General features: G+C 49.9%; 1 protein-coding gene across 27 annotated transcripts in view; it reads right to left on the bottom strand.

Moving 5' to 3' along the window:
- LOC131756068 (protocadherin gamma-C4) overlaps positions 1-25,843 on the bottom strand; it is a 173,965-nt gene that overhangs the window by 6,964 nt on the left and 141,158 nt on the right. For 21 of the 27 annotated variants that reach the window (XM_067031823.1, XM_067031826.1, XM_067031831.1 and 18 more), the window contains 2 exons: positions 7,500-7,558; positions 15-103 (listed from right to left, as the gene is read on the bottom strand). In XM_067031823.1, coding sequence (XP_066887924.1) covers positions 15-103; positions 7,500-7,558 — 148 coding nt within the window. Of the gene's footprint in view, positions 1-14; positions 104-7,499; positions 7,559-10,505; positions 13,144-14,547; positions 17,166-22,260; positions 24,872-25,843 lie in introns of those variants that run through there. The other 6 variants (XM_059062846.2, XM_059062851.2, XM_059062833.2 and 3 more) reach the window with 6 other exon arrangements.

Below are 25,843 nucleotides of genomic sequence, written 5' to 3'. Positions count from 1 at the left end.
CTGGCAAAACTTACCACTGGCGGAGGCCAAGATCATGGCTTGCAGCATCTCTGTGTCAAACTGGTTGTTGGGCCAGGTGCCGGTTTCATCGCCATTTTGGGATCTGCGGAGAGAATGGGATGGTGAGCATGGTCTCCCAAGCCACCAGCTCATGCCCCTCCTGTCCTCTCCCGGGGCTCCCACATCCAGTGTCTATCCCTAGCCCATGCCCAAGACCTGCTCCCTTCCAGCAAGGTAGGAGGCAGATTATACAATCCTTCGGAAGCCAGACCCCCCCTCCCCCGCCGATTTGCCAGTCCCCCAAACCAGCTTTCTACTGTTTCAGACACCATGGCCCTTCGAGGGAGAGGGCAGGATGCACTGAAGCTTGCCCCGCCTCGAGGGGGCAGTGGCTCACAGTGAAGGAGAGCAGACCCTCTCCCAAGGACAGTGAGGGTGGGAAACGGAAGAGAATGTACCAGAACTCGAGGAAGGTGTGAGAACCTAGGGGGAGAGGTTGGGGGCCCCACGAGACAGGGAGAGAGGTTTCTAAAACTCAAGTCTGATCACTTCAGTGGCTCCCTGAGCCCTCAGGATAAAATCCACAGGCACACAAGGACCAGCCCCTCCTATTTCACAAGAACACCCCCAACCTCACTCTCAAACATTCTATCAGAAACCTTTTCTGAGGCGCTTTCCCTAATTCCTCAAACTCTCTCTTGCAGCACATCTTGGGCAGATACCATTCCCTAGAATGCAAGTTCCCCTACCTCTGCCTTGGTAACATGAATAGGTTGCCAGAGGGGACCCCTAAGCCCACCCAGGCTGGGTTAGGTGCCTCCACCGTGCTTCCACCCCCACTGTCTGTCCTGCGGCGGCGGCTCTAGTCCCACTGTGACTGCCGCTGTCCCCACCCCCAGACCCAGCTCCTTGAGCTCTGGGACCAGGACTGTGCCCGTTTTCCACTGAAGCGCCTAGTTAAGACCTTTAGATGCTCTAAACATTGAGAAAAACACGAGGTGATTCCTAATTGTTAAAAATGTTAACCTGTAAAGGAACTCTAAGGAATGCTAGCCCAACTTGGATTTTTTCCCGTAGTAACTATTTCCATGCTTTGGCGGGGAATTTTCAGGGATCAAATTATTTCCATTTCTGAGGGGAAGGGGAAGCAGCCTGACACACACGGTCTATTAGTCGACCTTTGCACCATCTGGAACACTAAAGTTCCTCAATAAATGTTTGTTGCCTGAATGAATGGAGAAAGCCCTGCCCAGAAAGTTAGGCTCACTATGAGGTAAGAAGGGTTTGGCACCAGGGGAGGGGCTGCAGGGAAGGCCTTGAAGGCATGAAAGAGCGTGTGTGTCTGTGTGTGGATTTTGTCACGGTGGCTGAGCACAGTCAAGAGCTGCTTTACAATTATGCCAAGGTCTGTCCCTGCTTATGGTTTCCCCTGATCTGGAATTCCCATCCCCAGGCAGGTGGACTCAGTCTAAGGCTCAGACCAGCTGCTGTGTGGTGCCCTCTACGGTGTCACAGCAAATGTAGAGTTAGGGTTGGAGGAGAAAGCAGGAATGTCATTTCTCCCTCCACAGAAGGGGAAGAGCTGGGATTCTGGGTTCATTTATTCAATCAATATTTATTGAGCAAGTACGGTGTGCCAGACACAGGACTAGGTGCTGGGTTTGTAGCTGTGAACATGACTGAAATAGTCTGACTTCACGAGGCTCCATCTCCATTGAGAGGCTGATATTAAATAATTACACAATAATTGAATTGTAATTGTGACAATTAAGTGCCATGGAGGCAAAGAGCAGGGGTAAAGGAGAGTTCTGACCTAGTTGGGGTTAGGGAGCCAGTCAGTCCAGGCTTCCTCAAGGAAAAGATAGGGTATTTAAATCTGAAGAGGCTATCCAGGTGATCTGCAGGAGAATGCCAGCCAAACAAACGTACGTAGGAGGAGTGATAGAAAATCAACACGGTATAACTGCTGATGTAAAAACCGATTCAGGCAAGGATCATCAGTGAATACTAAAAGCAGCGAAAGCTTGCTGCACAGTCTCAAATATCACCCACAGATTACTTATTAATCACCAATATTTAAAAATATCTTTGTAACAGAGAGATCTGGGGATACCACTTTAACCCAGGGGACAAACTGAGCATCACTGACAATGGGACAAACTGACAGGAAATGATTCCCAGCAGAAAGTGTACAATGTCACCCACGCAGTATTCTTATCAGACTCTGTAAGCTGATCTCACCATGAGAAAATGATCAGCAAATCCAGACTGTGGGACATTTTGAAAGACAGCTGGCCTGGACTTTTTAAAACATGTCTATGTCTTAAAAAAAAAAAAAAACAACTCTCCAAAAGGTAAGGAGGCTGTTTTAGATGAAAGGAGATGAAAGAGAGGTAGCAAGCAAATGCAATTCGTGTTCCTTGATTGAATTCTGGAGTTAAAAGAGAAAAAAATACAGGTTGAAAGGACATTTGGGGAACATTTATGAAAATCTGCTAGTAGACTGTGTATTATTGCATTAATGTTAAATTCTTCAAATGTGATCATTCTTTTGTGGCTATGTATGAGAATGTTATTGTTATCAGGAGAGAGATACTGAAGTATTTCAAATGTTATGATGTCAGCAACTCTCAAGTGGTTCAGAAAAAAAGTGTGTGAGGGGTGTGTGTGTGTGTGTGTGTGTGTGTGTGTGTGTGTGTGCGCATGTTGAGAGACAGAGAGAGAGGAGAAAGTAAATGTGCAAAATATTAACGATTGCTGAATCTAGGTTTAAAAGAGTATTTGGATGTTCATCATATGACTCTTTCAACTTTGAGAGGTTTGAAGCATTTCAAAGTAAAAAACTGAGGGGTAAAATTAAGCTAACTAGGAGAAGGGTAGTGTTGTGAAAGCTTTCCAAGCAGGGGGAGCAATACGCCCCAGTCTCTGAGGCTGGGAGGAGTTTGGTGAGTTCAAACCACTAAGAGAAAACCAGTGTGGCTGCCATAAGGCACGGTGGTGTCAGGGCCTGGGGCTGCAGAGTGTACACTAAAGATTTTCGTCTCATCCTAAGAGCTTTGGGAAGCCACTGAAGTATATAAAAGGGGGGTTGTCATGATTAGATTTAAGTATGTAAAGGTCATGGTTGCTCCTATGAGAAGACTGAGGCTTGGGGGCACCTCTGGGAGGACGGGAGCCCAGTGATGGAGCCTCAGCCACCTCTGTCTCCATGAAAATCCAGGAGTTCTTACTTGCAGGCAGACTGAGCTCTCTCTTGGCCTGCCTAAGGGTGCAGGGCTGAGGCAGGCGGCCTCAGGCCGAGGTGAAGGGCCTAATGGGGAAAGAGTGGGGTGAGCAGGTAGGGGGGTGAGCAGCAGGGAGAAGAGCTTTGGGGCTGTGGGGTAGACAACAGGGTCAGACACCAGGTTAGGATACCCTGTGGCGGTGGGCGATGGTGTTGAAGGAATAAAGCTGAGTGGAAGGGTGGGCCTGGAACCATGATGGGCTGGGAGGAAAGGATTCTTGGGAAATGATTGAAGGCTGGAGGCCAAGAACGTGGGCAGGAGATGAGTAGAGAGATAGACTTCTTTTTGAACCATTTACTCAGAGCTTCTTATTTCTGGGTAGTGGGCTGACTAAATTATATACATATTGTCTATTTCAGCCTCAGAACCACCTACAGATAAGTGTTATTATCCCTATTTCCCAGCAGATGAAACTGGGGCTCAGAGAGGTTGAGAGACTTTCCCAAAATCACACAGCTGGCAGCAGGCAGAACTACAACCTGTACCCACTATGTGCCAGTGCCTGTGACAGGCCCTAGGATTTAAGAGGTGATATGATTCTTGCCCTAAGAAGTTTGTATTCTAGTGTGCTCTATGTGTGTGTGTGTGGGGGGGGGGGGGTAGCCCCAGAGGCTGGGTTGTAAAATTATGAGTGCTTTTTCTTTTAAACTGTTTTCTCTATTTCTCATGTTTCTATAATGAGCATGGATTATTTTATAAGCAGAAAAAAATAAGATGCTATTTGTTTCTTGAATGACTGCCCAAACTGAGGGAGAGCAGGGATAGTGTCTCTCAGGGGAGGTGGAACAGAAGGGGAAATGGCAGTGTGGAGCCATCCAAGGAGAACAGTGTGGGGACCAGGGAAAGCCAAATGGAGACCCTCCTCTGGGCAGAGGCTGGGAACAGCTGCAGGGCGGGGCCTGGGGTACAGCCTGAGAAAGGAGAACTGGCTTGCTGGGCTCAGGGCTTGAGACAACAGCTGCTGGGATCAGAAGCCAAAAGGAGGACCTGAGCAGGGGTAGTGGTGGGGAGGAGGAGCACCCGGCAGGCAGGGACTTCAGAAGACTTCCTTTTGTCTAGGCAATGTGACAGAGCACTGGCTTGAACTTGAACCAGGTTTACTGAAGAACTCAACACTAGCCATGCTCTGAACCTGGTGTCCCAGTAGCCAAGATAGGCCAGAGAAGCAGTGGGGAGCCAGAACCAGGGTTAGACTGAATAAGAGAAATCTCCCCTCTTCATCTTCTCACTCCCATTGACTCATCAGAATGGCAGCAAAGAAAGCCTGCAGCATTCTGCTGATCCTGAGAGGCCTCACCACAGGGCCTTTGCAAATGCTCTTCCCTGTTTCCTTCAGCTGGTTAATCCACAACCTCATTTCCTCCTGGATGTCCTCCTGCTCCCTGACCAGGTCAAATCTCTATTTTATATTCTCACCACCAGGAACTGCTCTTCATAGCACTTAAGGTAGCTGTAATCTTACAATTTTTTTGAGTAATTATTTGGTTAATATCTGTCTCCCTCAACACACTGTAAACTCCCTAAGGCAGAGGTTACATCTATCTTATATCTCCTACACCTAGAACACTACCTATCCTACGGTGGGTGCTTATTAACTATTTATTGAGTGAATGAAAGGGGGAAGTTATAGTTGCTGGACTGGGCCCCTAACATTGATTTCATCTGGACCCCTGTGCAGCTGAATCATAAATGTTTGTTCCATCTCCCTCAAGTTAACTAAGGAAGGGAGAGCTCCTGCATCTTCTCCTCCATCTCCCCAAGAGCTCCCTCATGTACTTTAGGCCACCAAGTCTCTCATTTGATGAAAAGGGACTTGAGGCAGGGGTAAGGCGCCCAATCCAGAAGGCACATAAGAGTCAAACGGCTAATAAGGACCTACTGTATAGCACAGGGAACTCTACTCAATACTCTGTAATGACCTATATGGGAAAAGAATCTAAAAAAGAATGGATATGTGAATATGTGTAACTGATTCACTTTGCTGTGCACCTGAAACTAATACAATATTGTAAATAAACTATACTCCAATAAAAAATATTTTTTAAAAAAGAGTCAATAGGTGGGGCTCTCAAGTTCAGCAATGAATTCTGCTTCAGGGCCAGTATATGGCCTGGGGTGGTGGTGGGTAAAGAGAACATGAATTGCCCTGTATTTCTCATCACCTCAGCTCAAATGGCACTTCCTCCTGGAGGTCTTCTCTATTCCCCCTCCCCCATTACACTCACATGACCCTCCTCCCAGAACTTGCTATGCTTTGTAACTAGAAATTTTTTTAGTGTGATTTGTTGTCAATTTTCTGTCTTCCCTGCTGGCATGGCAGCCTATGAGTACAAGGATCCTGTCTGCTTGTTAACTCTTACAGGCCAGTGTTTAGCACTGGGCCTGGCTCATAGTATATGCTCAATAAATATTTGTTGAATGAATAAATGCATGAACGAATACATGAATGACCTAACGGATAAACCTGTGGGAAGGCTGGCAAGACCAGCAGGGAGAAAGGAGAAAGCTGGGGTCAAGGGAGGGGCAAGGGCAGTCCAAGCCATCTGGTTTGCTGCCTTCTAGGGGCCTGCTAGGAACTAACTGCCTTGAGACCTCAATACCAGAGGCAGGACTCACATGCCCAGGAGCTGAGTCTCCACCGTACACCAAGGTGTCCTGGGTTCTTGTGGCAGTGAGGGCTCAGCATCTGGGGAAATGTGGGCAGCAAGTGTCCAACCAGTGAGGAGGTGGGGAAGGCAGCCCAAGCTCTGCCCCTCCCTCTGTCTCCTAGGCTTCTTGGACTCCACCAGGCTCCCAATGACTTGTAACAGGGAGACCTGGCCCTGAGCTGACCCCACTCCTCTCAGACCAACTGCAGGTCTTTTGCTAAAGTCCTCCTCCCCTCCACCCCACCCCTGCCCGCTCGCCCCAGGGAGTTCCTGTCTTAGCAGGAATTCATACCAGATTGATCTGAGCAGCTGGGGCAGCCTGGATGGGAGGGTGTATGGTCGAGAGCAGAGATCAAAGGCTGTGTGTGTGAGGGGCTGGGGAGGGAGAGAGCCTGGGGGGCGGGCATGTGTGTGCTGGCTTGCCCACAAGTTTTAGGAAATGAGAGACAGAGAGAGGGACACAGAGTAAAAGACAGGATAAAAAAGAGAGAGAGAGAGAGAGAGAGATAAAGAAAGAGCATCAGAGAAAGATACTCATTAAGGCAAAAAGAGACAGACAAGAAACTTAGAGAGATATACAGAGAGAGAGACAGAGAGACAGAGACAAAGACAAAGGAGACACAGAGAGGCTGAGAACAGAGAAGAAAGGGAAACAGTGAGAGGGAGAGAAAGAGACTGGAGACAGAAGAACACCAGGACACTAGGAAATGATGAGAGAAGGAGAGACAGAAGAGAGGTCAAGGACAGAGACAGGGAAGCAGAGACAGAGGGAAAAGGAGAAACAGAGACTGAGACTAAGGCGGAGTCACGTTTATTCATTGATTCCACATTTATTGAGCACCTAGCCATAGCAGGCGCAGCAAGAGGCACAGATCAGTGCAAGTAGACACAAATGGTAGGGACCAAGATACAGCAATAAAGACAGAAACAGATCGAGACGAGAAAGAGAGGGAGAGGCAGAGATTGCAACTAACACAGAGACTGAGCCGAGGACTGTGAGAGAGTGTCAGAGACAAAGGGCCTGCGGGCAGAGAAGGCTGCAGGCTCTCCGTCCCCAGCCCCACCTCCAGCTGCCTGACCACCCTCCCCTCAGCCTCAGCTCTTTCCTGACGGCTCTGGAGGAGACTCTGGCTGCTGACAGCTCCTCCCCTCCTCCTCCTGTCCCAGATTCCTCTTCCTGAACCCCAGTCAGGACGGAGGCCAGCCAAATCTGGAGCAGGAGGATGGAGCCGGTGGATAGGTATAAAAACCTTCCTCTCCACCCAGAGACCACCTTGAGACCATCCTTTGCTCCCACGGAGCCCCCAAGATACAGGAAAAGGTTTGTGTGGTGGGGCAAAGGGAAGGGATGAGTGTGTGAACTGTGTTTCCAAAATAGCCAGAGTAGGAGCCTCTTCCTTCTGGGGTTTGTGTACCAGCCCCCAACTTACCAAAACCTCCCTGAAATCTGGAACTGAGGGAGGAAGCCATTTGTAGCAAATGCTGAGCCCTCCCCCCATCTCCTCCCACGTCATCACTGAGAAAAATGTCGCAGAGAAGAGGGTGGGCTGGAGAGGCAGTCACCTACCCGCTGGTGCCGGGTCTCTGGGCCTGGGAGAAACGCCAGTCCGTGTTGGGCGGGGCTTGCTGTGGAGAAAACAGAGGGAAAGGGGCTGAGTACCCAAATGGGGTAAGATGAGGGCGAGGTAGGCTCATTTACAAAGACAAAATACACCTCAGGTATCAGAGGTCTGAGGTAACAGAGACAAAGAGATAAAATCACAGTTATCTGATCACAGTGAGCAAACCCAGATTCCTTTCCTAAGGAACCAGCCCCTTCCTCCTTGCTCCCAGACTCAGAACTTCTGAGCAGAGATTCAAGGGCTGAAAGCATCTTCTGTGAAACCAGGGGGAGGGGTGCAGAGAAGGCCCCCCAAAGTGGCAGAGGAGGCTTTTACATGAGAATTCCACCAGCCCTAGAAAGAATTTCATTCAGCTCCTCAGCTGGGAACAAAGCATCCTCTGCGGCAAGATGGCTGCTGCTCTGGGTAACCCTTTTCATGCCAGGTTGTGCCTTTACACGTTCAGAAGGACACCTCCTTCAGACCCTTGGCTCTCAAGGATCCCTTCCCATAGCTAAATACATTATTAATTTAGGAGTCATGCCAGACTGGGCCTTTGGATGCCAGGGCATCCAAGCCCCAGGACACCTCCCACCCCCAGAACTCTGTGCCAGACAATGGCTTTGACTAAGGAGGAGAGAACAAGGCAGCTCTGTCTGGGACAGAGAGAACTGCTGGGATGGGGCCCGGCAGAGATCAAGCTCCCACAGGCTCCAAGGAGAGCCAACTCAATCTCCAGGGCTCCCAAGGGGCAGATCTGTAGCCGTCTCCCACCTGGATGAAGGTGTGGGACTCTAGCCAGCCACTTCATTTCCAAGACCCTCCCAGCCTTTCCAGAGGGTGTATTATCCCATCACACACTCTCATGGAGCACTCCTAGAGCCATTTCCTCTCCATTCTGGGGTGCTCCGGCAATTAATTCTCACACTCACTCCCAGGAGCAGAGAGGGAGGTGTGAGCACCTCTGATTACACTGGGGAGAAGGAAGACCCAGGGCTGCCAAATGACTCACTCCAAGTATCACAGGTGGCAGTGATATAAGCAGAACCCAGAAACTTAGCATCCCAGGTACAACAGGAGTTACAAGCACCATTCTGGAGCCGCCATGGGGAAAGGGTATGGGGATGTCCAGCACTCAGTTACTATATTCTTAGACACAGCAGAATCTACATGGAGATGCAGGAACCATTACAGACTGGAGGATAGGAACTAGGCCAACTCACAACCTACATAAGGACGGCGGGTCCAAGTTTGTTCAATTAGGGCTGCTCAGGAATAAGGAGCCCCAGTAGACTTTTCTTCACACGTTAGGCTCTAAAAGGGAAAGAATGCCCCCCTTTGCCTCATCCCAGCAGAGACAAACCGTCCCTCCAGGAGTCCTCCAGTTTTACAAGTACCAAGTGATTGAAAGCACAAATTCTGGAGTTAGACCTAGATTAGATCTTTTTTCGACCACTCACCGTGTGAACTTGAGCAAAACACTTGAGCTCTGAGAGAAACTCAGTTATCAGAGGGAGGATTCTAGTACCTACCCAACAAGTGTGGGGAAAAGCAAGGGAGATGTCGTGGTTCTAAGAGGAAGTATGTAGTAAGGCTCTCTCAATGAGCTATCAGAATCACATGGGGGTGTTGTCCCAAACTATAATTCTGATTCGAGGGGCAGGATGGGGTATGGACATATTTTGAATAAAAGCTCCTGGAGTTACAGAAACGTGTGTTTTACCATTATAGTTTCCCCATGTATGCGAGCACCCTGCTGGCAACTGGCAGAGGCCATGGCTTTCCAACAACCAGGGAAAGAAAGACTTGCCAGAGTGTCAGATAATTTGGTCACTCCCAAAACCCTGTTCCTAGATCGCTGGGCACACTGTGGTGATGACGAAGCCAAAAACCTATGTCTTAGCGTCCAGAGCCCACGTGTTCCAGGGTCGCACTTCCCACCAGAAGACAGGTCGGTGGTGCCACAGAGGGCCCAGGCGGCCTGTCCTATAGAGGCCTGTTCGCTTGTCCCAGGCCGGACCCCGCCGTCCATTGGGCCACAGGGCAGCCAGGCCGACCCGAGCTAGGTTTCTGGGCTGGAGGCACCGCCCGGACTCCGCTCTGAGCCCCGGACCCGGCGGGATCCGCCAGCCCGCGGGTCATAGAGTCCCGCCCGCCCCGAGCCTAGAGTGCCCAGAGTGGCTACGCTGCGGGCGACTCTGGCTCGCCAGGAGGTGACCGGTCCAGGCCCGGGCGGGAGCGAGGCTCCAGGGTCGTCAGGGGCCGGGACGGCCACAACCTGGGCGCGCTCAGTCAGTACCTGTGAGGCGAGCAGCAGGGCGGGAGGGAAGCTGTGAGCGGGCCAGAACAGCCAGTGCACCTGGCAGTGAGCGGCTGGCAGTAAAAGGCGATGTACGCGGAAGGCCAAGTGCGAGGGGGCGTGTGCGTGCGCGGGTGAGGCGCGGCGAGCCCGTGTGCGGTGCGTGGCTCGTGCGGGCCCTGCGGGCGCGCTTCTGCTCTGTCCACAGACGCGTTGGTTTGATGTGGGAATAAAGAGGGTTGGGAATAACAGCGAAGTCACAGGTCAAGGGAGTGGGGAGAAACCTAAGAAGAAACCTCAAGACCAGTGGAACGTGCCCGCACCGGAGCCTCGGAGCCTCGGAGGCTGGCTGCAGGCATGGATCTGTGACCGCCTCCACCCGGACCCCGGACCCGGCGGAAATCGCCAGAACGATAGCCAGACCCCAGGCTTTTCTGAATGTGGGGTCGGTCCTTTCCTCTCTCCCCCTCAACCACAATCACCATCACCTCCCCGGGCTCAGAGCCCCATCCCTGCCTCGGCGGCCACACCTCTGGTTCCACACAATCCGTCCAAACAGTCCCGACATTCGGGCCGAGCCCGCACCAGAGGAGCGGATGCCAAGTTCAAAGTCCCTGATGTGGCTGGGCGGCTTCTCCATTGCCGCCCCCAGGGGTCGCGCCGAGCCCCTCACCTGGCTCCGCTCCCGCAGTGTGTTAGAGCGGGACCGGAAGGCGTCAGGCTCCTGTGCCAGAGCTGAGGGCTGCTGGACGCTGAGGGGCCTTAGAAAAGTGAAGTCACTGCCATCCGAGGCTGGTGAAAAGCACGTCCTGTAGCAATGGCTGTGCGAGTCTGTGGGCCGCAGCGTCACCTCCATGTACTTGAGTGTGCCGTCTGAGCTCACCTGTAGGTTGGGGCCGGACTGCTTATAGAACTCCCGGGAGGGCGAGTCCTGGCGCCCACAGCACTCACCCCCACCCCCATCCCCGTCTGCGTGCCCCCGAAGGCACTTAGCTAACAGAAAGGTGAAGGTGACTAAGGATAAGAGACTGATGGCCACAAGAGCCACAATGAGATAAAGGGTAAGGTCTGAATGCTCAGGAGGGTGTGTGAGGAAGTCGCTGGATTTGGGCATTTCCTCAGGGTCCTTATCCTCCAGAATCAGAAGCACTGTGGCTGTAGAGGAGAGTGAAGGGTCACCATTGTCCCTCACCAGGACCACCACCTGCTGGGTGTCAGGGTCATCCTCCAGTAAGGCCCGGGCTGTTCGCACCTCACCAGTGTGTGCAGACACCAGGAACAGTCCTGGGGCTGTGGACTGTGGCAACAGTGAATAGGAGAGCCAGGCATTGTGGCCTGCATCAGCATCTACGGCTGTCACCTTGGTGACGAAGGAGCCAGGAGGGGCAGAGCGAGGGAGACGCTGGGGGACTGAGAGATCCCGGCCTGGTCTGGGGTGCAGCACGGCTGGGGCATTATCATTCTGGTCCAGGACAAACACATGGAGAGATGTGTTGGCATGCAATGGGGGAGAGCCAGAGTCTCGAACGCCCACCACAATCTGCAGCATCTGTAGCAATTCGTAGTCGAAAGTACGCTGGGCAAAGACCCGCCCATCCTCAGGGTTGACATACACAAAGGAGGAGGCTGGGGCTCCCTGAATCTGATTTCCTACAATGGAGTAGGTGAGCCGAGCATTATCCCCAGTGTCTGGATCAGAGGCAGCCACGGTGCAGAGAAGGGAGCCTGGAGGCCGGTTTTCTGGGATGTAAGCAGTGTAGAGCTGCTGGGTGAAGTAGGGTGCATTGTCGTTTACATCTGAAATGTTGAGCCTGACGGTGAGATGGGTGTGCAAGGGAGGTGAGCCCCCATCGCGGGCCAGCAGCTCAATGATATAGTGGGATGTGGCCTCACGGTCCAAAGGCTGGCTGGTTAGCAGGGAGTAGTGGTTCTCAGAAGGCTTAATCTGAAATGGCAGGCCCGAAGAGATATCAAGGCTCACTTCACCATTTCTCCCTGAGTCTCGGTCCCGCACATTAAATAATCCCACTACTATGCCCACTGGTGTGCTCTCCAGGACAGGGTTGACCAAAGAGGCCAATAGTACCTCTGGGGCGTTGTCATTTGCATCCCCCACATCCACTTGAATCACACAGTGGCCTTCCATGGCTGGCTGTCCTTGGTCACGGGCTCTTGCATGAATTTCATAGAAACTTGATTCCTCAAAGTCTATGGGACCCAACACATGGATTGCTCCACTGCTAGGGTCTAGGCCAAAGAGATTCCGCACTGCCTCAGATGTATGGTCTCCAAAAGAATAGTCTAGTTGGCCATTGGGGCCTTCATCTGGATCAGTGGCATTCAGGCGGAGCAGCAGTGTACCCACAGGAGCATTCTCTGGGAGTCCCACACGTAGAACTGAGGACTGGAAGGTTGGAGCATTATCATTGATGTCCAGCACAGTGATGGAGACAAGGGTGGTCCCTGAGCGGGGTGGTATACCCCCATCCACAGCAGTGAGCACCAGCTGATGTCTTGCCTGGGCTTCACGGTCCAGCTGCTGCTCTAGCACCAGCTCTGGGAATAGCTTCCCATCTTTTAGGGTCTTCACATTCAGAGAGAAGTGGCTACTGGGGCTCAGAGTATAGAAGCTCACAGTATTGGTACCCACGTCTGGATCCTGGGCACTATCCAGCGGGAACAGTGCCCCAAGTGCAGCTGATTCTGAGATGCGTATCTCTCGCTCAGGGGTGGCAAAGCTAGGAGAGTTGTCATTGAGATCCAGGATTTCTACCTCTACACGGATTAGTTCCAGCGGGTGTTCGGTCACCACCTGTAGTGGCAGCAGGCAGCTGGTGCTGGCTCCACACAGGCTCTCCCGGTCAATTTTCTGATTCACTGCCAGAGCACCACTCATCAAGCTCAGGGAAAAATAGTGCCCACTCTCCTCAGAGCCCAACCGCAGGCGGCGGCTCAACAGATCTGTCAGCTTTAAGCCTAGATCCTGAGCAACGTTCCCCACCAGCGTCCCCGGCTCAGACTCCTCCACCACTGAGTAACGAAGCTGCCCAGACACCCAGCCCCAGGAGCACAAGGACAACATGCACAGCACTTGCCATTTCCCAGCGAGCTGCGGGGGTGTCTTGGGCCCCATGACCCAGAAGTCCCTTCCTGGACACTGACTCTGTGCTGTCCTGTCTGGAAGGCAGACCCAGGGCTTGGAATATAGCAGCTGAAATCTCTTATGTCTCCTTCCAGCCTCTTAAAAAACTGCTCCGAGGTTTGTCTGCCTGCAGCAGTTCTTCTTAGTCACCAAATGGCGGGGGTGGGTTGGGGCCGGGGAGGGGAATCGAATCTGAGTGGAGCTGGGGAGCTGGGGGAGGAGAGGCGGGCAGGAAGAGCAGATCCCCCACCTTGGCTCTGAGTCTGATTGGCCCAAAAGTCTGTGCTCCCAACCAATTATCAAGTCTCCTCAGTCCTGGAAACCTTAGGAACAGGCGCTGCAAATCTGTGTCAGAGAAGCCTCCTACCTCCCCACTCATTTCATGCTGCAGGTTGATTCAGCCCCCTTGGCAGCTCAGATGGTGCTCAGCAGGGAAGACAAAGTGGTACAAAACTTCTCAGTGTTCTGTCCCAGCAACTTCCTGCATGACTTCAGAAGCTCCCACTACTTTGCTTGAACCAACAAAATTTTGTCCTTCTCAGGGAGGCAAAGCCCATGTGTTATCCCCTCCCTACCCCATCCTACCAAACACTCCCAAGGTGAGAGAAAAGATTTGTTAGGACCCTTTAGAGTCTTGCTCGGACTCTCCAGCAGTACTTTGAGGAATCTCATTGTCAGCTGATGGCTATAAGGATTCAATTTTTCTGGGATCCCAGACTTTAGCTATGGAATGGGCATCACAGCTTGTGGTAGGGGGAACATTTCTAGGACTGATCCAGGTCACCCAAGGAAGATGACTAGAGTCTAGGCATGGCCTCTAGGCTTTATGGTTTCATCAGTTCAGAAGAAACTACTTAAAGACTCCCATAGTGGCTGTCTCTATGAATTCCTCAGCAGTAAAACAGGTTTTGATATTTAGTGATTTCACTTATTGCCTTTTCCTCCCAAAGAGGTAATGTTCCCCTGCCCCAATCTATTGAATCTAGCTCAAATCCCAGTGGGGACTTGATTGGGAGCCCTGAAGACCTGGACAAAAAGATCCCTGCTTCCGCCTTGATGCCTCTCTACTCCCTTGGCTCTTCTTTTTGCTCTCTGCTATGTTTCAAGCAGAGAGTCCCTTTCACCGTGGATTCGGGAGTAGATGATACTGTGGGGCAAAGATATTAGCTCCCCTTAACGTAGAGTTAAGGTGTTCCAGACCCTGGCCCCCTCATTCAGGAAGAGTAGAGAAAGCAGCCACCTGGGTTTAGGTGTACCTTGTGCACAAGAGCCTTCCATATGATCCACATTCCAGTAGTGTGTTTCCACAATACCCTGGCTCTTGATCACTTACTTTCAATTCTTACTCTCAGATAAGGGCATAATCCACCTCAAGTACTAATCTGTGAAAACTCCCTGGTTAATTCACAAAACACTTCTAAAGCATAGCATCTACCACATAGTTACCACTCACAGGAGTGGTGATATCACTACAGGCTCTTACAGAGAGACCAGTACTCTCTGGGATATGGCCCAGCCACATGCCTGCCTCAGAATAACCCTCAAGCATTGGCTGAGCCTGCAAAGGTCTCACCTCTAGCCCATAGAGAAGATCAGAGGGTGGGCAACTTGGGCGAACAGGTTCCCCTGCCATAGGTGCACTGGGTGACTTCACCATCATGAAGCTATCGCTCCGAGTGGGTGCAGAAGCCAAGGGTGTACAGCCATGAGAGTGGCCGCCCACATCAACAAACTTGATAGGATCATCTGACCCTAGCTGGATTCGGAGGATCCCATTGGAAGGAGGAAGCCCCTCTCTCCTTCGAGATCGGGTGAGACAGGCACAGGTGCCAGCAGGAAAGCAGGTCACTCCACAGGCAGCCCCACGCAGGCACTTCGAGATTAGCGCCACGAATGAGCCAAAGGAGACAAAGCAAATTGCCACTAGAGATACAGCCAAGTACAGGGTCAAGCGGGATTCTCCTTCCCTTGGAGCTGAAGATTCTCGAAGATCAGGGACAACTGGATGAGTGTCTTCTTCCAAGGACACCAGGAGAGTAACGGAGGTAGAGAGTGGTGGGCTGCCACTATCCTTTACCACAATGACCAGCTTCTGTGGCGGGAGATCAGCTGGGATGGGAACAGCCGTCCGCACCTCCCCAGCATAGCGGGAGACTGCAAACAGGCTGGGATCTGGGGCCTCCAGGAGCTGATATGAAACCCAAGCATTGTAACCTGAATCCAAGTCCACAGCGGTCACCTTTGTAACTAGGTGTCCAGCACCAACTGATGGAGGCAGTGCTTGTGGACATAAGGAACCAGGTCGGGCTCTAGGGCGGAGCACAGCTGGCGCATTGTCATTGAGGTCCAGTACAAATAGACGAACTGTCACGGTGCTACTAAGGGGTGGGTTGCCCCGATCCCGGGCCTGCACCTCAAACTGCAGTGTCTGTGTTTGCTCATAGTCAAAGGATCGAGTAGCATGAACGGCTCCCGTCTGGGGGTTCAGAGAGATGAAGGAGGAAGCTGACACATCTCGATTTCTGGGCTCTAGGAGAGAGTAGGAGATAAGTGCATTCAAGCCAGAGTCTGGATCAGAGGCTGCAAGGGAGCAAAGCAGGTCCCCTGGGCGATTGTTCTCTGGAACAAATACTTCATGTGACCTCTGAAAGAAAGAGGGTGGGTTATCATTCACATCTGAAATATTGAGGAAAATGGTCCTGTGGGTGCTCAGAGGAGGGCTCCCAGCATCAGAAGCAGTGACCATGATATCATAGCTGGATTTGGCCTCTCGGTCCAAGGGCCCAGCAGTCACCAGGGAGAACTGGTTCCTGAAGGCGGACTTGAGGGCAAAGGGCAAATGGTCAGGAATACGGAGGCTCACATCTCCGTTTGAACCTGAGTCGGGGTCCTGCACACTGATGAGCGCCACCACGGTGCCAGGTTCTGCGCTCTCAGCGAGAGTCCCAAGCTCTGAGGTCACTGTGATGTGGGGGGCATTGTCGTTTACATCCAGGAGATCCACCCGAAGGCTGCAATGTTGCTCCATGGCTGGAGAACCCCCATCTCGAGCCCGAACATCAAATTCATAGTAATTCTCGCTCTCAAAGTCTAGGGGCCCCTGAAGAGTAAGCTTTCCATTAGTGGGGTGCAGGCTAAAGAGATTTCTCACACGATCAGGGGTGTGACCACTGAAAGAAAAGGTGACGTTACCACTGGGACCCAGGTCTGGGTCAGAGGCATTGAGCTGGATGAGCAGCATGCCGGCTGGCGCGCTCTCCAAAACGCTAATCCTGTAGCTGGATTGCTGGAAGGCTGGGGCGTTGTCATTCACGTCCAGCACTGACACCCGGAGCTCCGCTGTGCCAGATCTCGGGGGGTTCCCTCCATCCACAGCAGTCAGCACTAGGCGGTAGTCTGATTGCTTTTCCCGATCCAAAGGCTTCTCCAGGAGCAGCTCTGGGACCAGGCTGCCGTCGCTGCGCTTCTTGACATCCAGTGCAAAGTGTTCATTGGAGCTTAGTCTATAGCTGCTGATGGAGTTGCTCCCCACATCTGCATCCTGAGCCTTTTCCAAGGGGAAACGCTGTCCTGGAGGAGCTGCCTCCCCAATTTCCAAGTCCAGCTGCTGCCGAGGAAATCGAGGGGCGTGATCATTCACATCCACGATTTCTACCTCTGCTCGGTACATTTCCAAAGGCCCTTCTGTTACAAACTCCAGGGGCACGATGCAGCTGGCACTGAGCCCACACAGTGCCTCTCGATCGATTGGATTCTTGATGAGCAGGGCACCGCTGTCCAAATCCACACGGAAGTGTCTTTGGTTCACCTCTCCAGCGACCTGCAGCCTGCGAGCTGCCAAGCTCTCTGCATCCAGCAGGAAATCTTGGGCGACATTCCCTACAAAAGTCCCTTCCTGTGACTCCTCTGGGACCGGGTATCGGATCTGCCCACAAACGTAACCCAGGTGGCAAAAAAGGAACAAAAGGGTAGTCCCCCAGCAGATTTCTACCCAGTTTCTCACCTTGCGGAGCATTGCTGCCGCCCACTAATTCTCTATCAGGTCCTGAGAAGCCGAAGAAGCCGACCCGCCCCGAACGGCCACAGCAGCTGGAGACACCTATCTCCCTTTCCCCGCGCCAGCTCTGGCGCGGCTGGGCCGGCGCCGCAAGGGTTACGCGCCGTTTTTTTTGCTGGTGGCGGGGTAGATTTGTCTGCCTTCCTCCACCCGATTGGCAGACAGCGGCTCCCGGGCTCAGCCAATCGGCTAAGCAGAGAACGTCCCAATAGCAGCAGGGTAAATGCGTCGCAGCATTGGAAAAAGGAAAGAAAAAACAAAAAAACAAAAAACAACCCACCTATCTTTTTGCCTTCCTCCTGTTCAACAGCATTTTTTTTCCCACGGGTTATTACCTCTATGGAGAGGCAGACAACATACACGTATTTTTTTTCTCTAACACACCAATTCCCAGCCCACACCGCCCCGCCCCTTTTCGGTGGGGAAAACAGCGACAGCCTGAGCCCTAGCAACCTGCAGCCCAGAGAGTGAGTAGCCATTTGAGACTGGTCACTTTGTTCAAGCCAATGTTGTCATCCACCAATATTCTAAATGAGTAGCTTCTGCCTCAGTCTGATTGTATTAGAGCAACAGCTACTTAGAAGCACTGCCTTATACTAAAAACTCTGCCCCTCTGCAGATTATTCAGAAATACATCCACCTCTTTGCAGAAAAGGCTTACACATTAAGGTTTTATGCAGCACACATTTTTGTTGTAACAGAAGGCGCAGCAGAAACCAAACCTCTCTTATTCAGATACCCACTGGTGGTATACTAAATTGCCATTCATCGATTTCAAGGACAGTATGGAAGGAGGTGAAGGAGGGGGGAGGAAGTCAGGAGAGGAAGATGTTCCAAATCGGTAAAGAATCAGTTTGTCTGGGAGACGCTAAGGATTACATCTCACTTCCTGGCAGAATGCTAATGTTCACAGATTTAATAGCTTCCTTGAATGCTTGAGATCTGCTACCAACACAGCACAGTGCCTACAAATCTCCTTTATCTGACACCACTGTATGCTTGATATGTTGTTAATTACCAACAGTGACTGTTTCAAAAGAGCAAGTTTTTCACTTAGCCCTAGGGGGCCTTTTGTCAAGGGAGACTTGATCTCACCCCACCCCTACCCCGATCCAGACCCTCCCTGGAGCCTGGCTACCACATTGCACAAATGCAGAAATATCGTTCAATTCACACTGTAGTTACCTGCAAACTGTAATTCAAGTCTCAAACACACCAGAGCACAAAGAGAAAAATCCAGCCTGATTTGGACATGAGATTTTTAAAATTCATCTGAATCCTCACCTAGGCTGCCAAAACCAGTGGCAAAACCTGAGGTTATCCTCCCCAGGTGTTTTCCCAAGCCCTTGATCCTCAAGAATATCCTTTTGATGGTGAGACCAGCAACCAACACTCTGGTCTCAAAGGGAGGTATCTGCTTTCTGTGTTCTTTTACTCCCAAACACCTAAACCTCCTCCCGTGGGAATGACGGAGATGTCAATCAATCTGACCTATCAGGTGGTTATGCCAAGATTCACTATCTCAGGGGAATGACACCATTAGCCACCCAAGCTGGGTCAGTCACAACGAAGAGGAGTAAGGAGGGTCACCCTTGACTCATTCCTCTCCTTCATTCCCTTTATCATGTCAATGAATGAGTGCTGATAATTTCATTACAGTTACCTCCATCTATACTGTCACTGTGCTGGTTCAAGCATTTATCAATCTTCTCAAATACTATAATAGCCTTCTATTTTTTTTTGTCTACAGTCCCAATATCCCGAATCCATTTCATTTGTGGCTGCCAGAATAATCTCTCCAAAACAAACAAAAACCCCTGATGACATCACATTTATGTCAGTTCAAAATTCTGCAATTACTATCATGGATATAGAATAAAATAAAAACTCCTTGACATGGTGTAAAGGTAACTCAAGATTTAACTCCTGCCTACTTGCTTCACTTTATCTCCTGCAAAGATTGTTTTACAAACACACTTTAAGGTTCAGCAATAATGAAAAATCATAATCCTTCTGCATGGAATCTCCTGCAAGGGTCCCTCTCTACCCCCTTTTCCCCTTTGACAAATTACTACTCAACCTTTTGTTCTCAGATCAAGCATCATCACCTCCATGAAGTCTCCCTGATTTCCCCAGGCTTAGGTGTTTCTTTTCCTTTGCTCCCGTTGTTTCTTGTATTATACAGATCTCCAATATCGTTTTTATGGGTGTGTGTGCGTGTCTGTCTCCTACAGTACCTTGTGTACCATAGCGGCAGGGACTGTCTTTTTATCTTTTAAAGTGTCTAGTACATAGGGATGTTCAATAAATGGTGAAATGATAATATCACTAATTATTAGTTCAACAAATATCTACTGAATACTCGTACTTTATATGAGTACTTTATATTGAGTATACATTTTATATGCATTACTTTTCACTCTTACACAATTTTGGAAGATTTTATAGATGAGAACACTGAAGATCAGAAAGGTTAGGAGACTTGTGTAAAGTTCAACTAGTAACTGCAGTACTGGGATCTCCCCACTGCCACCTCTGGTCTTTCTAGAAAGAAATAAAGCCTCTTTCTATAACATCTTTTTAAAAAAAATGTATTGATTTTTTATTTATTTTATTTTTGGCTGCGTTAGGTCTCCATTGCTGCGCACGGGCTTTCTCTAGTTGCGGCGAGCCGGGGCTACTCTTCATTGCGGTGTGCGGGCTTCTCATTGCGGTGGCTTCTCTTGTTGCAGAGCACGGGCTCTAGGCACACCTGCTTCGGCAGTTGTGGCACGTGGGCTCTAGAGCGCAAGCTCAGTAGTTGTGGCTCACGGGCTTAGTTGCTCCACGGCATGTGGGATCTTCCTGGACCAGGGCTTGAACTCGTGTCCCCTGCATTGGCAGGCGGATTCTTAACCACTGCGCTACCAGGGAAGCCCCTCTTTCTATAACATGTTAAATCATTTTTCTACCAGTTTGTCATCCCTGTAACCATAAACTGGTCCTTTACTGATGCCTTTAATATCAAAGAACTAGACCTCTTATAGGTCTCAATCCCTTTTATTTGCAAGTTCACAGCAAAACAAACAGGCATAAAATCTATATATTACTAGAACTGGAAGATCATAAAGCCTGAATCCTACACATCCTAGACTTGACCTTTTTATGCCAGGTATGTGATTCTCCCCTCTAGATTTTAAAAACACCTTTATTGAGCTATATAAATAATATATAATTATTTCTATATAAATAATTATATATTATTATATATAATTCATCCATTACACCATATGATTCATCCCTTTAAAATGTACAATTCCATGGTTTTTAGTATATTCACATATACTAAAATGATGCAACCATCACCATAGTATAGTTATAGAAAAAAAAATTTTCATTCCCAAAAGAAACCCCATACCCATTGCCTAGCTCTAGATTTTTAAAGAAATAGTTGCCCAGGTGCCAGTTGTTGAGGAAGATTTTTTCTTCAGATGACTGAAGTATCTTATGTCTTCCTTACAATGCTCTCCTAGAGCTATTCTATATATATTTTAAGGTTGGGAAATAACATCACAGAATTTTTTAAAGTTCAGTTTGGCCCAATAAGGCTGGCTGCTGGTTCTGTGAACACCAGAATAACACTTTGCTTCAAAAACATGCTATGATAGACTGGCAGGTCCTAGGACAATGCTTTGCAAATTCGTCTTCACATTGAAATCACGTGGGGACCTTCAAAAAATACTGATGCCTGTGTACCATCTCAAGAGATTATGCTTTAATCCATTTGGGATGTGGCCTGGGCTTCAGAATTTTTAAAAGGTCCCTAGGTAATTCTGGTGTGCAACCAAGTTTGAGAACACTGTCCATGGGAAAATGCCAGTTGTTTTCCAGTCTGACCAGAAAAGCAGCAGCTGCTTCTCTCTGGCTTTCATCCTTCCTTAGCCTTTCCATCTATGCCTCTACTTTGTCATCTTTGACTATCTCCAGGTTTGTTCATTTCTAAAGTGTGTTTAATTAAGATTTGGAGTGGGTTAAGAACTAATAAAAAATATTAGTCATAGCTAAGAATTTTTAACACCTTTGATACACTAGGCAATGTGCATATATTATATCATGCACTAATGTAATAAAACCCTTGTTACTCCCTTTTTGCATATGAAAAAGGGTCTAGAAAAGAGATTAACTTGGCCATGGACTCATACATGGTAAGTGTCTAACTGTCAAACCCAAGGCTTGATAGCATTAATACACTTATTAGTAACAAAGTAACAGTTGTTTCCCACAAATGGAAGTGTGTTTAATTTCACTCCAAAGCAAAGACCTGCACACCATCCTGAATAAATGAAAGCTTTATCTTTTTCTCAGGATATGAATTTACCTACCTTTCACACTATGTGTATACCCAAGAACAATGATGAAAGGATAGGAAATAACACTTTGGGCAAGAAGAACTTTCATTTTGTACTTTATGTTCTTCTGGATTGTCTGGATTTATCTTCAAAATAAATGATTACTTTTACTTTTATAATGAATGTTGGTTACCTTTGGATTTGGGGAATATAATTAGTTTTAATTTTTTTCTTATACTTTTACATATTTTCCAAATTTTCTATAATGCACATGTATTACTATCATAACATAAAAATTTTTATGAGTAATGTCCACATAATTTCCAGCACTGTGCTTGAAATAAAATTTAAAGGACCCTAGAATTTTATTTCTTTCATAGAAAGTCATCTGGGAATGAGTTACAGGATCTGTGTAGTCAAAGGAAAATTATCAGCAAACCACTAGCTTTAATGCAGATGTGGCAATCACTTGAAAGATGGACAGATGAGGTAGTTTTTATATTCCTAGCAGCTGCCACTGGTTAGAGGTATTCATCAGCTTGTACTCAATGCAAATGACACCAAGCTAAGCTCTGAGTGCTGAGATGGTGAGTTATAGCTTAATGGCTCTTTAGCCGTATTGGTTAGTTGCTATGGCAAGTGAGTGCTGAGGGTGTGAATTATGTCCACAGATAAGTCAATTAACTCCACACTGTGTGGGACCACAAACCACACTCTAGCTGGGCCATCCCCCTCCCCCAAAGGCACGACGTTTGATCTGGGAAAGGCCACGTGAAAATGTGGATGCATCATTAGGAAAACATCTTGATCGCTGAAAATAAAGGCGGCTACATACTCTCCTGAAACTGATGCAGGAATCAAAAAACATTAATATCATTCCAGGACGACTTGCTAACCTTACCTGTCCGGGAGGGGAGCTCTCTGCACCCAACACTTGCCTATAGAACACTGGATCGAGGCTCCGCAGAGTGTTCTGGCGGCTGGCCAGTGGGCTGGCGGCACCTGGTTTCTTCAGCAGCGGGTCGCTGCGTCTCGAGTCAGTGGTGAGGTACACCTGATGGTAAAGGTGTGGAGGCATCAGGCCTCCCCGCACGGCGTCCGCGTGCAGAGAAGGCCCTGGTGTTCGGTACAGGGAGCTCATGGGCGCTCGGTACAGGTCCCTGGACTGCTTCCATTTGTACACTTTGAATACGATCACTCCCAATACTGTGACTGCGAACCCCACGGAGACCAGGATTAAAGAGAGAAGTAGATAAAAGGTGAGATTTTTATTCTGCTCCCTGGGGGCAGAGCCGGAGGGGAACTCAGCTCGAGCTTCAGGAGATTCCTCGATTACTGACACAGTCAGGGTCGCGGTGGTGGACAGCGATGGTTCCCCATTGTCTCTGATCAAGACCGTGAGAGTCTGCCTGGGCGAATCTGTATCCTGGACTGGGCGGGCAGTGCTGACTTGACCCGTGTGAAGTCCCACAGCAAAAAGGCTCTGGTTGGGGGCTCCCAAGAGGCTGTAGGAGAGCCAGGCGTTGTGCCCTGCATCCGGGTCCCAGCCTACCACACGCGTGACCACGTGGCCTGCGGAGGTACCTCGAGGCAGCATCTCCACCGAGCTCTGGCCAGGCCGGGGGTATAGGACCTGGGGGGCATTGTCATTGCGATCAGTGACAAATATGTTCACGCTGATGTTGGTGGCCAGGACAGGAGTGCCCCCATCGCTGATATGAGCTGTTAATTCGAACTCCCGCCGATCCTCATGGTCCAGGGGCACTAAGGATGATACGACGCCACTGTCACGATTTATCGTGAAATAGCGACCCACTGGCCCTATTTCAGCACCTTGCTCCAAGAGAAAGAAGGAAAGGCGAGCATTCTGCGGGGCGTCAGGGTCCCAGACACTTAGGTTTAGTATTGGAACACCAGGGAGGTTATTTTCCTCAACGTAAACATCGTAGGAAGACTGGGAAGATTGTGGAGGGTTGTCGTTGATGTCGGACACTTGCACCTGCACTGTCGTGAGGGCTGAGAGGGAAGGGGTTCCCGCATCTCGAGCCGTGATGCTGAGGTTGTATTCTGGCACAGTCTCCCGATCCAGGGCTGCGCTAGTTTTCAAAGTAAAGTAATTCTTGAGGGAAGATGTAAGGCTAAAAGGGAGACCTGGTGGAACCTCGCAAGTCACCAGCCCATTCTCCCCAGCATCCAGATCTGTCACACTGAGCAAAGCAATGACAGTTCCTAGGGGCGCATCCTCAGGGACTGGGCTGTACACGGAGGTGACTGTGATCTCCGGGGCATTGTCATTTACATCCACAACCTCTACCAAAACTTTACAATGTGCTCCCTCAGGATTGGCGCCCTTGTCTTTGGCCTGTATGTAAATCTCATGGAGTTTGGCGTCTTCGAAGTCCAGTCGACCCTTGACTGTCAGCACCCCAGTTACAAGGTCTAAGGAGAATAGTTCCCGCACGCCAGCGCGGTTGTGGCTACCGAAGGAGTAAATGATTTCGCCGTTGGGGCCTTCATCCAGATCCGTTGCACGGACTTGCACGACGCGAGTGCCGGGGGGTGCATCCTCCAGGACGCGAGCCCGGTACAAGGACTGGTTGAAGGTGGGCGCATTGTCATTCGCGTCCAGCACGACGATTCGGATAGGAAGGCTGGCCAAGCGAGCCGGAGTTCCTCCGTCCAACGCTGTCAGCACCAGCTGGAGATCTGGTTCTCGCTCCCGGTCCAGGGCGCGCTCCAGCACCAGCTCCGCGTACTTGGTGCTGTCTTCCCGTGTCTGCACGCGAAGCGCAAAGTACTCATTTCGGCTCAGCTCATAGGTTTGTAAAGAGTTGCTTCCCACATCTGGATCGTGCGCGCTCTCGAGCGGAAAGCGCGTCCCCGGCGCCACAGCCTCACTAATCTCCAATTTCATTTCCCGGGTAGGAAAAGAGGGATTGTTGTCGTTGATATCCTGGATCACCACTTCCGCGCTGAACAGCTCTAGCGGCCTCTCCACTACCAACTCCAGAGTTATGGTGCAGGAGGGCAGCGTCCCACATAGCTCCTCTCGATCCAGGCGGTCGTTCACGAACATCTCTCCTGTCTCCCAGTTCACCTCAAAGAATCTTCGGCTAGCTCCGGACACCACCCGGAGCCTGCGGGCTGACAGGCTGCCGAGATCCAAGCCAAGGTCCCTAACCACGTTTCCCACCGCGAAACCCTTCTCTCTTTCCTCCAGGATCTCATAGCGAATGACGGCGGCGGAAGCCTTATGCAAGGCACCAAGAAGAAGCAAAACTCCCACCACTCTCCCAGTGCTTACCAGTCCACTTCTCCAGGCCTCTGGGACCATCTCACTCAAAGGCAATTCCTCTTAGCGGGGTCCAGATCGGCCCGGCTTCTTTCCTGAGAAACTTTCAGCGGGTTAACGCTCGGGCGCTGGGCTCCGAGTCGGACATGGCTTTCTGGATGCCGTTGATTTGCTCGCCGGCTATTCAGTCTCTGCCTCATCCCGCGGCGCCAAGAGGGGACGGGCCGGGGCCAGATCTCCAGCTTCTTCATTGGCCGACAGCGGCACGCAGAGTCCCAGCCAATAACTGCACGAAAAATGCGCCAGCGCCCGGCTCTCTGAGCGGGACCAGCGCTAGCGCCAGGAACTTCTTTGCTTTGGCTTCCTTCCAGAGTTTACAGCCGGAGCTCCTTGGCAGTATGCGCGCATCGGAAACCCACCTTAGCTGTAAAGCTAACTTCAGGGTGATGGAGCTGGCCTTTCTGCAAGTCTTCAAGCCGAACTAAGGCCTATTAAACACTTCAGCTGCTGACTTTAATCCCAAGAAGGGGGTTCAAACCCAACCGAAAACGACACAACGTTATCTGGTTTGTTGGAGGACTAGGTAAAACTTACCTAGCTGGACCATATTATGGCGAGGCATTTAGCATTTCTGTGGAGGTGTTGATAATTTCAGTTATATCTTTACCACATGAGACTGTAGAACCGCGGGTCACTTCCTCAGTAGAGAAAATCTACAGGAGCTACCAGCTGTTTGGTTTAACTTTATTTTATGAAATTTAAAAGTACAATTCATATTTCTTTTTAAATTGGATGTTGTTGCTTAGCTCTTATTTCTTAACAACCAGGGAGCAAAATGTGAAATTTTTCTATCCTGTTTGTCCCAACAAGCATAACCTCAATCAGAGAGCATCTCTAAAGTTTCCCTTTACTTGATCAATTTGTTTCTCAAGATCATATGGCATACCACAAAGAGAAATTGCATTGCTAATAAAGGATAATACCCCCCTTCACTCCCCTCCCCCCAAAAAAAACAGCAGGAAAGAAAAAGAAAAAAGACCAGGTTTTATTTACCACCTGGGACCTTTATAAAATGACTGGGATATCAGAAATACAAAGCCTTTAGCCACAGAATAAAGAGCCTGAAGTTTTCTGTATTTAGGATTGTAGTCAAACAAAATAGTAATGATCAGGATAATGAATAAGAGTCAGC

Source organism: Kogia breviceps, chromosome 4 (genome assembly GCF_026419965.1).
Source record: "Kogia breviceps isolate mKogBre1 chromosome 4, mKogBre1 haplotype 1, whole genome shotgun sequence".
Taxonomy (NCBI): Eukaryota; Metazoa; Chordata; class Mammalia; order Artiodactyla; family Physeteridae; genus Kogia; species Kogia breviceps.
This window is presented reverse-complemented; position numbering and strand designations above follow the sequence as displayed.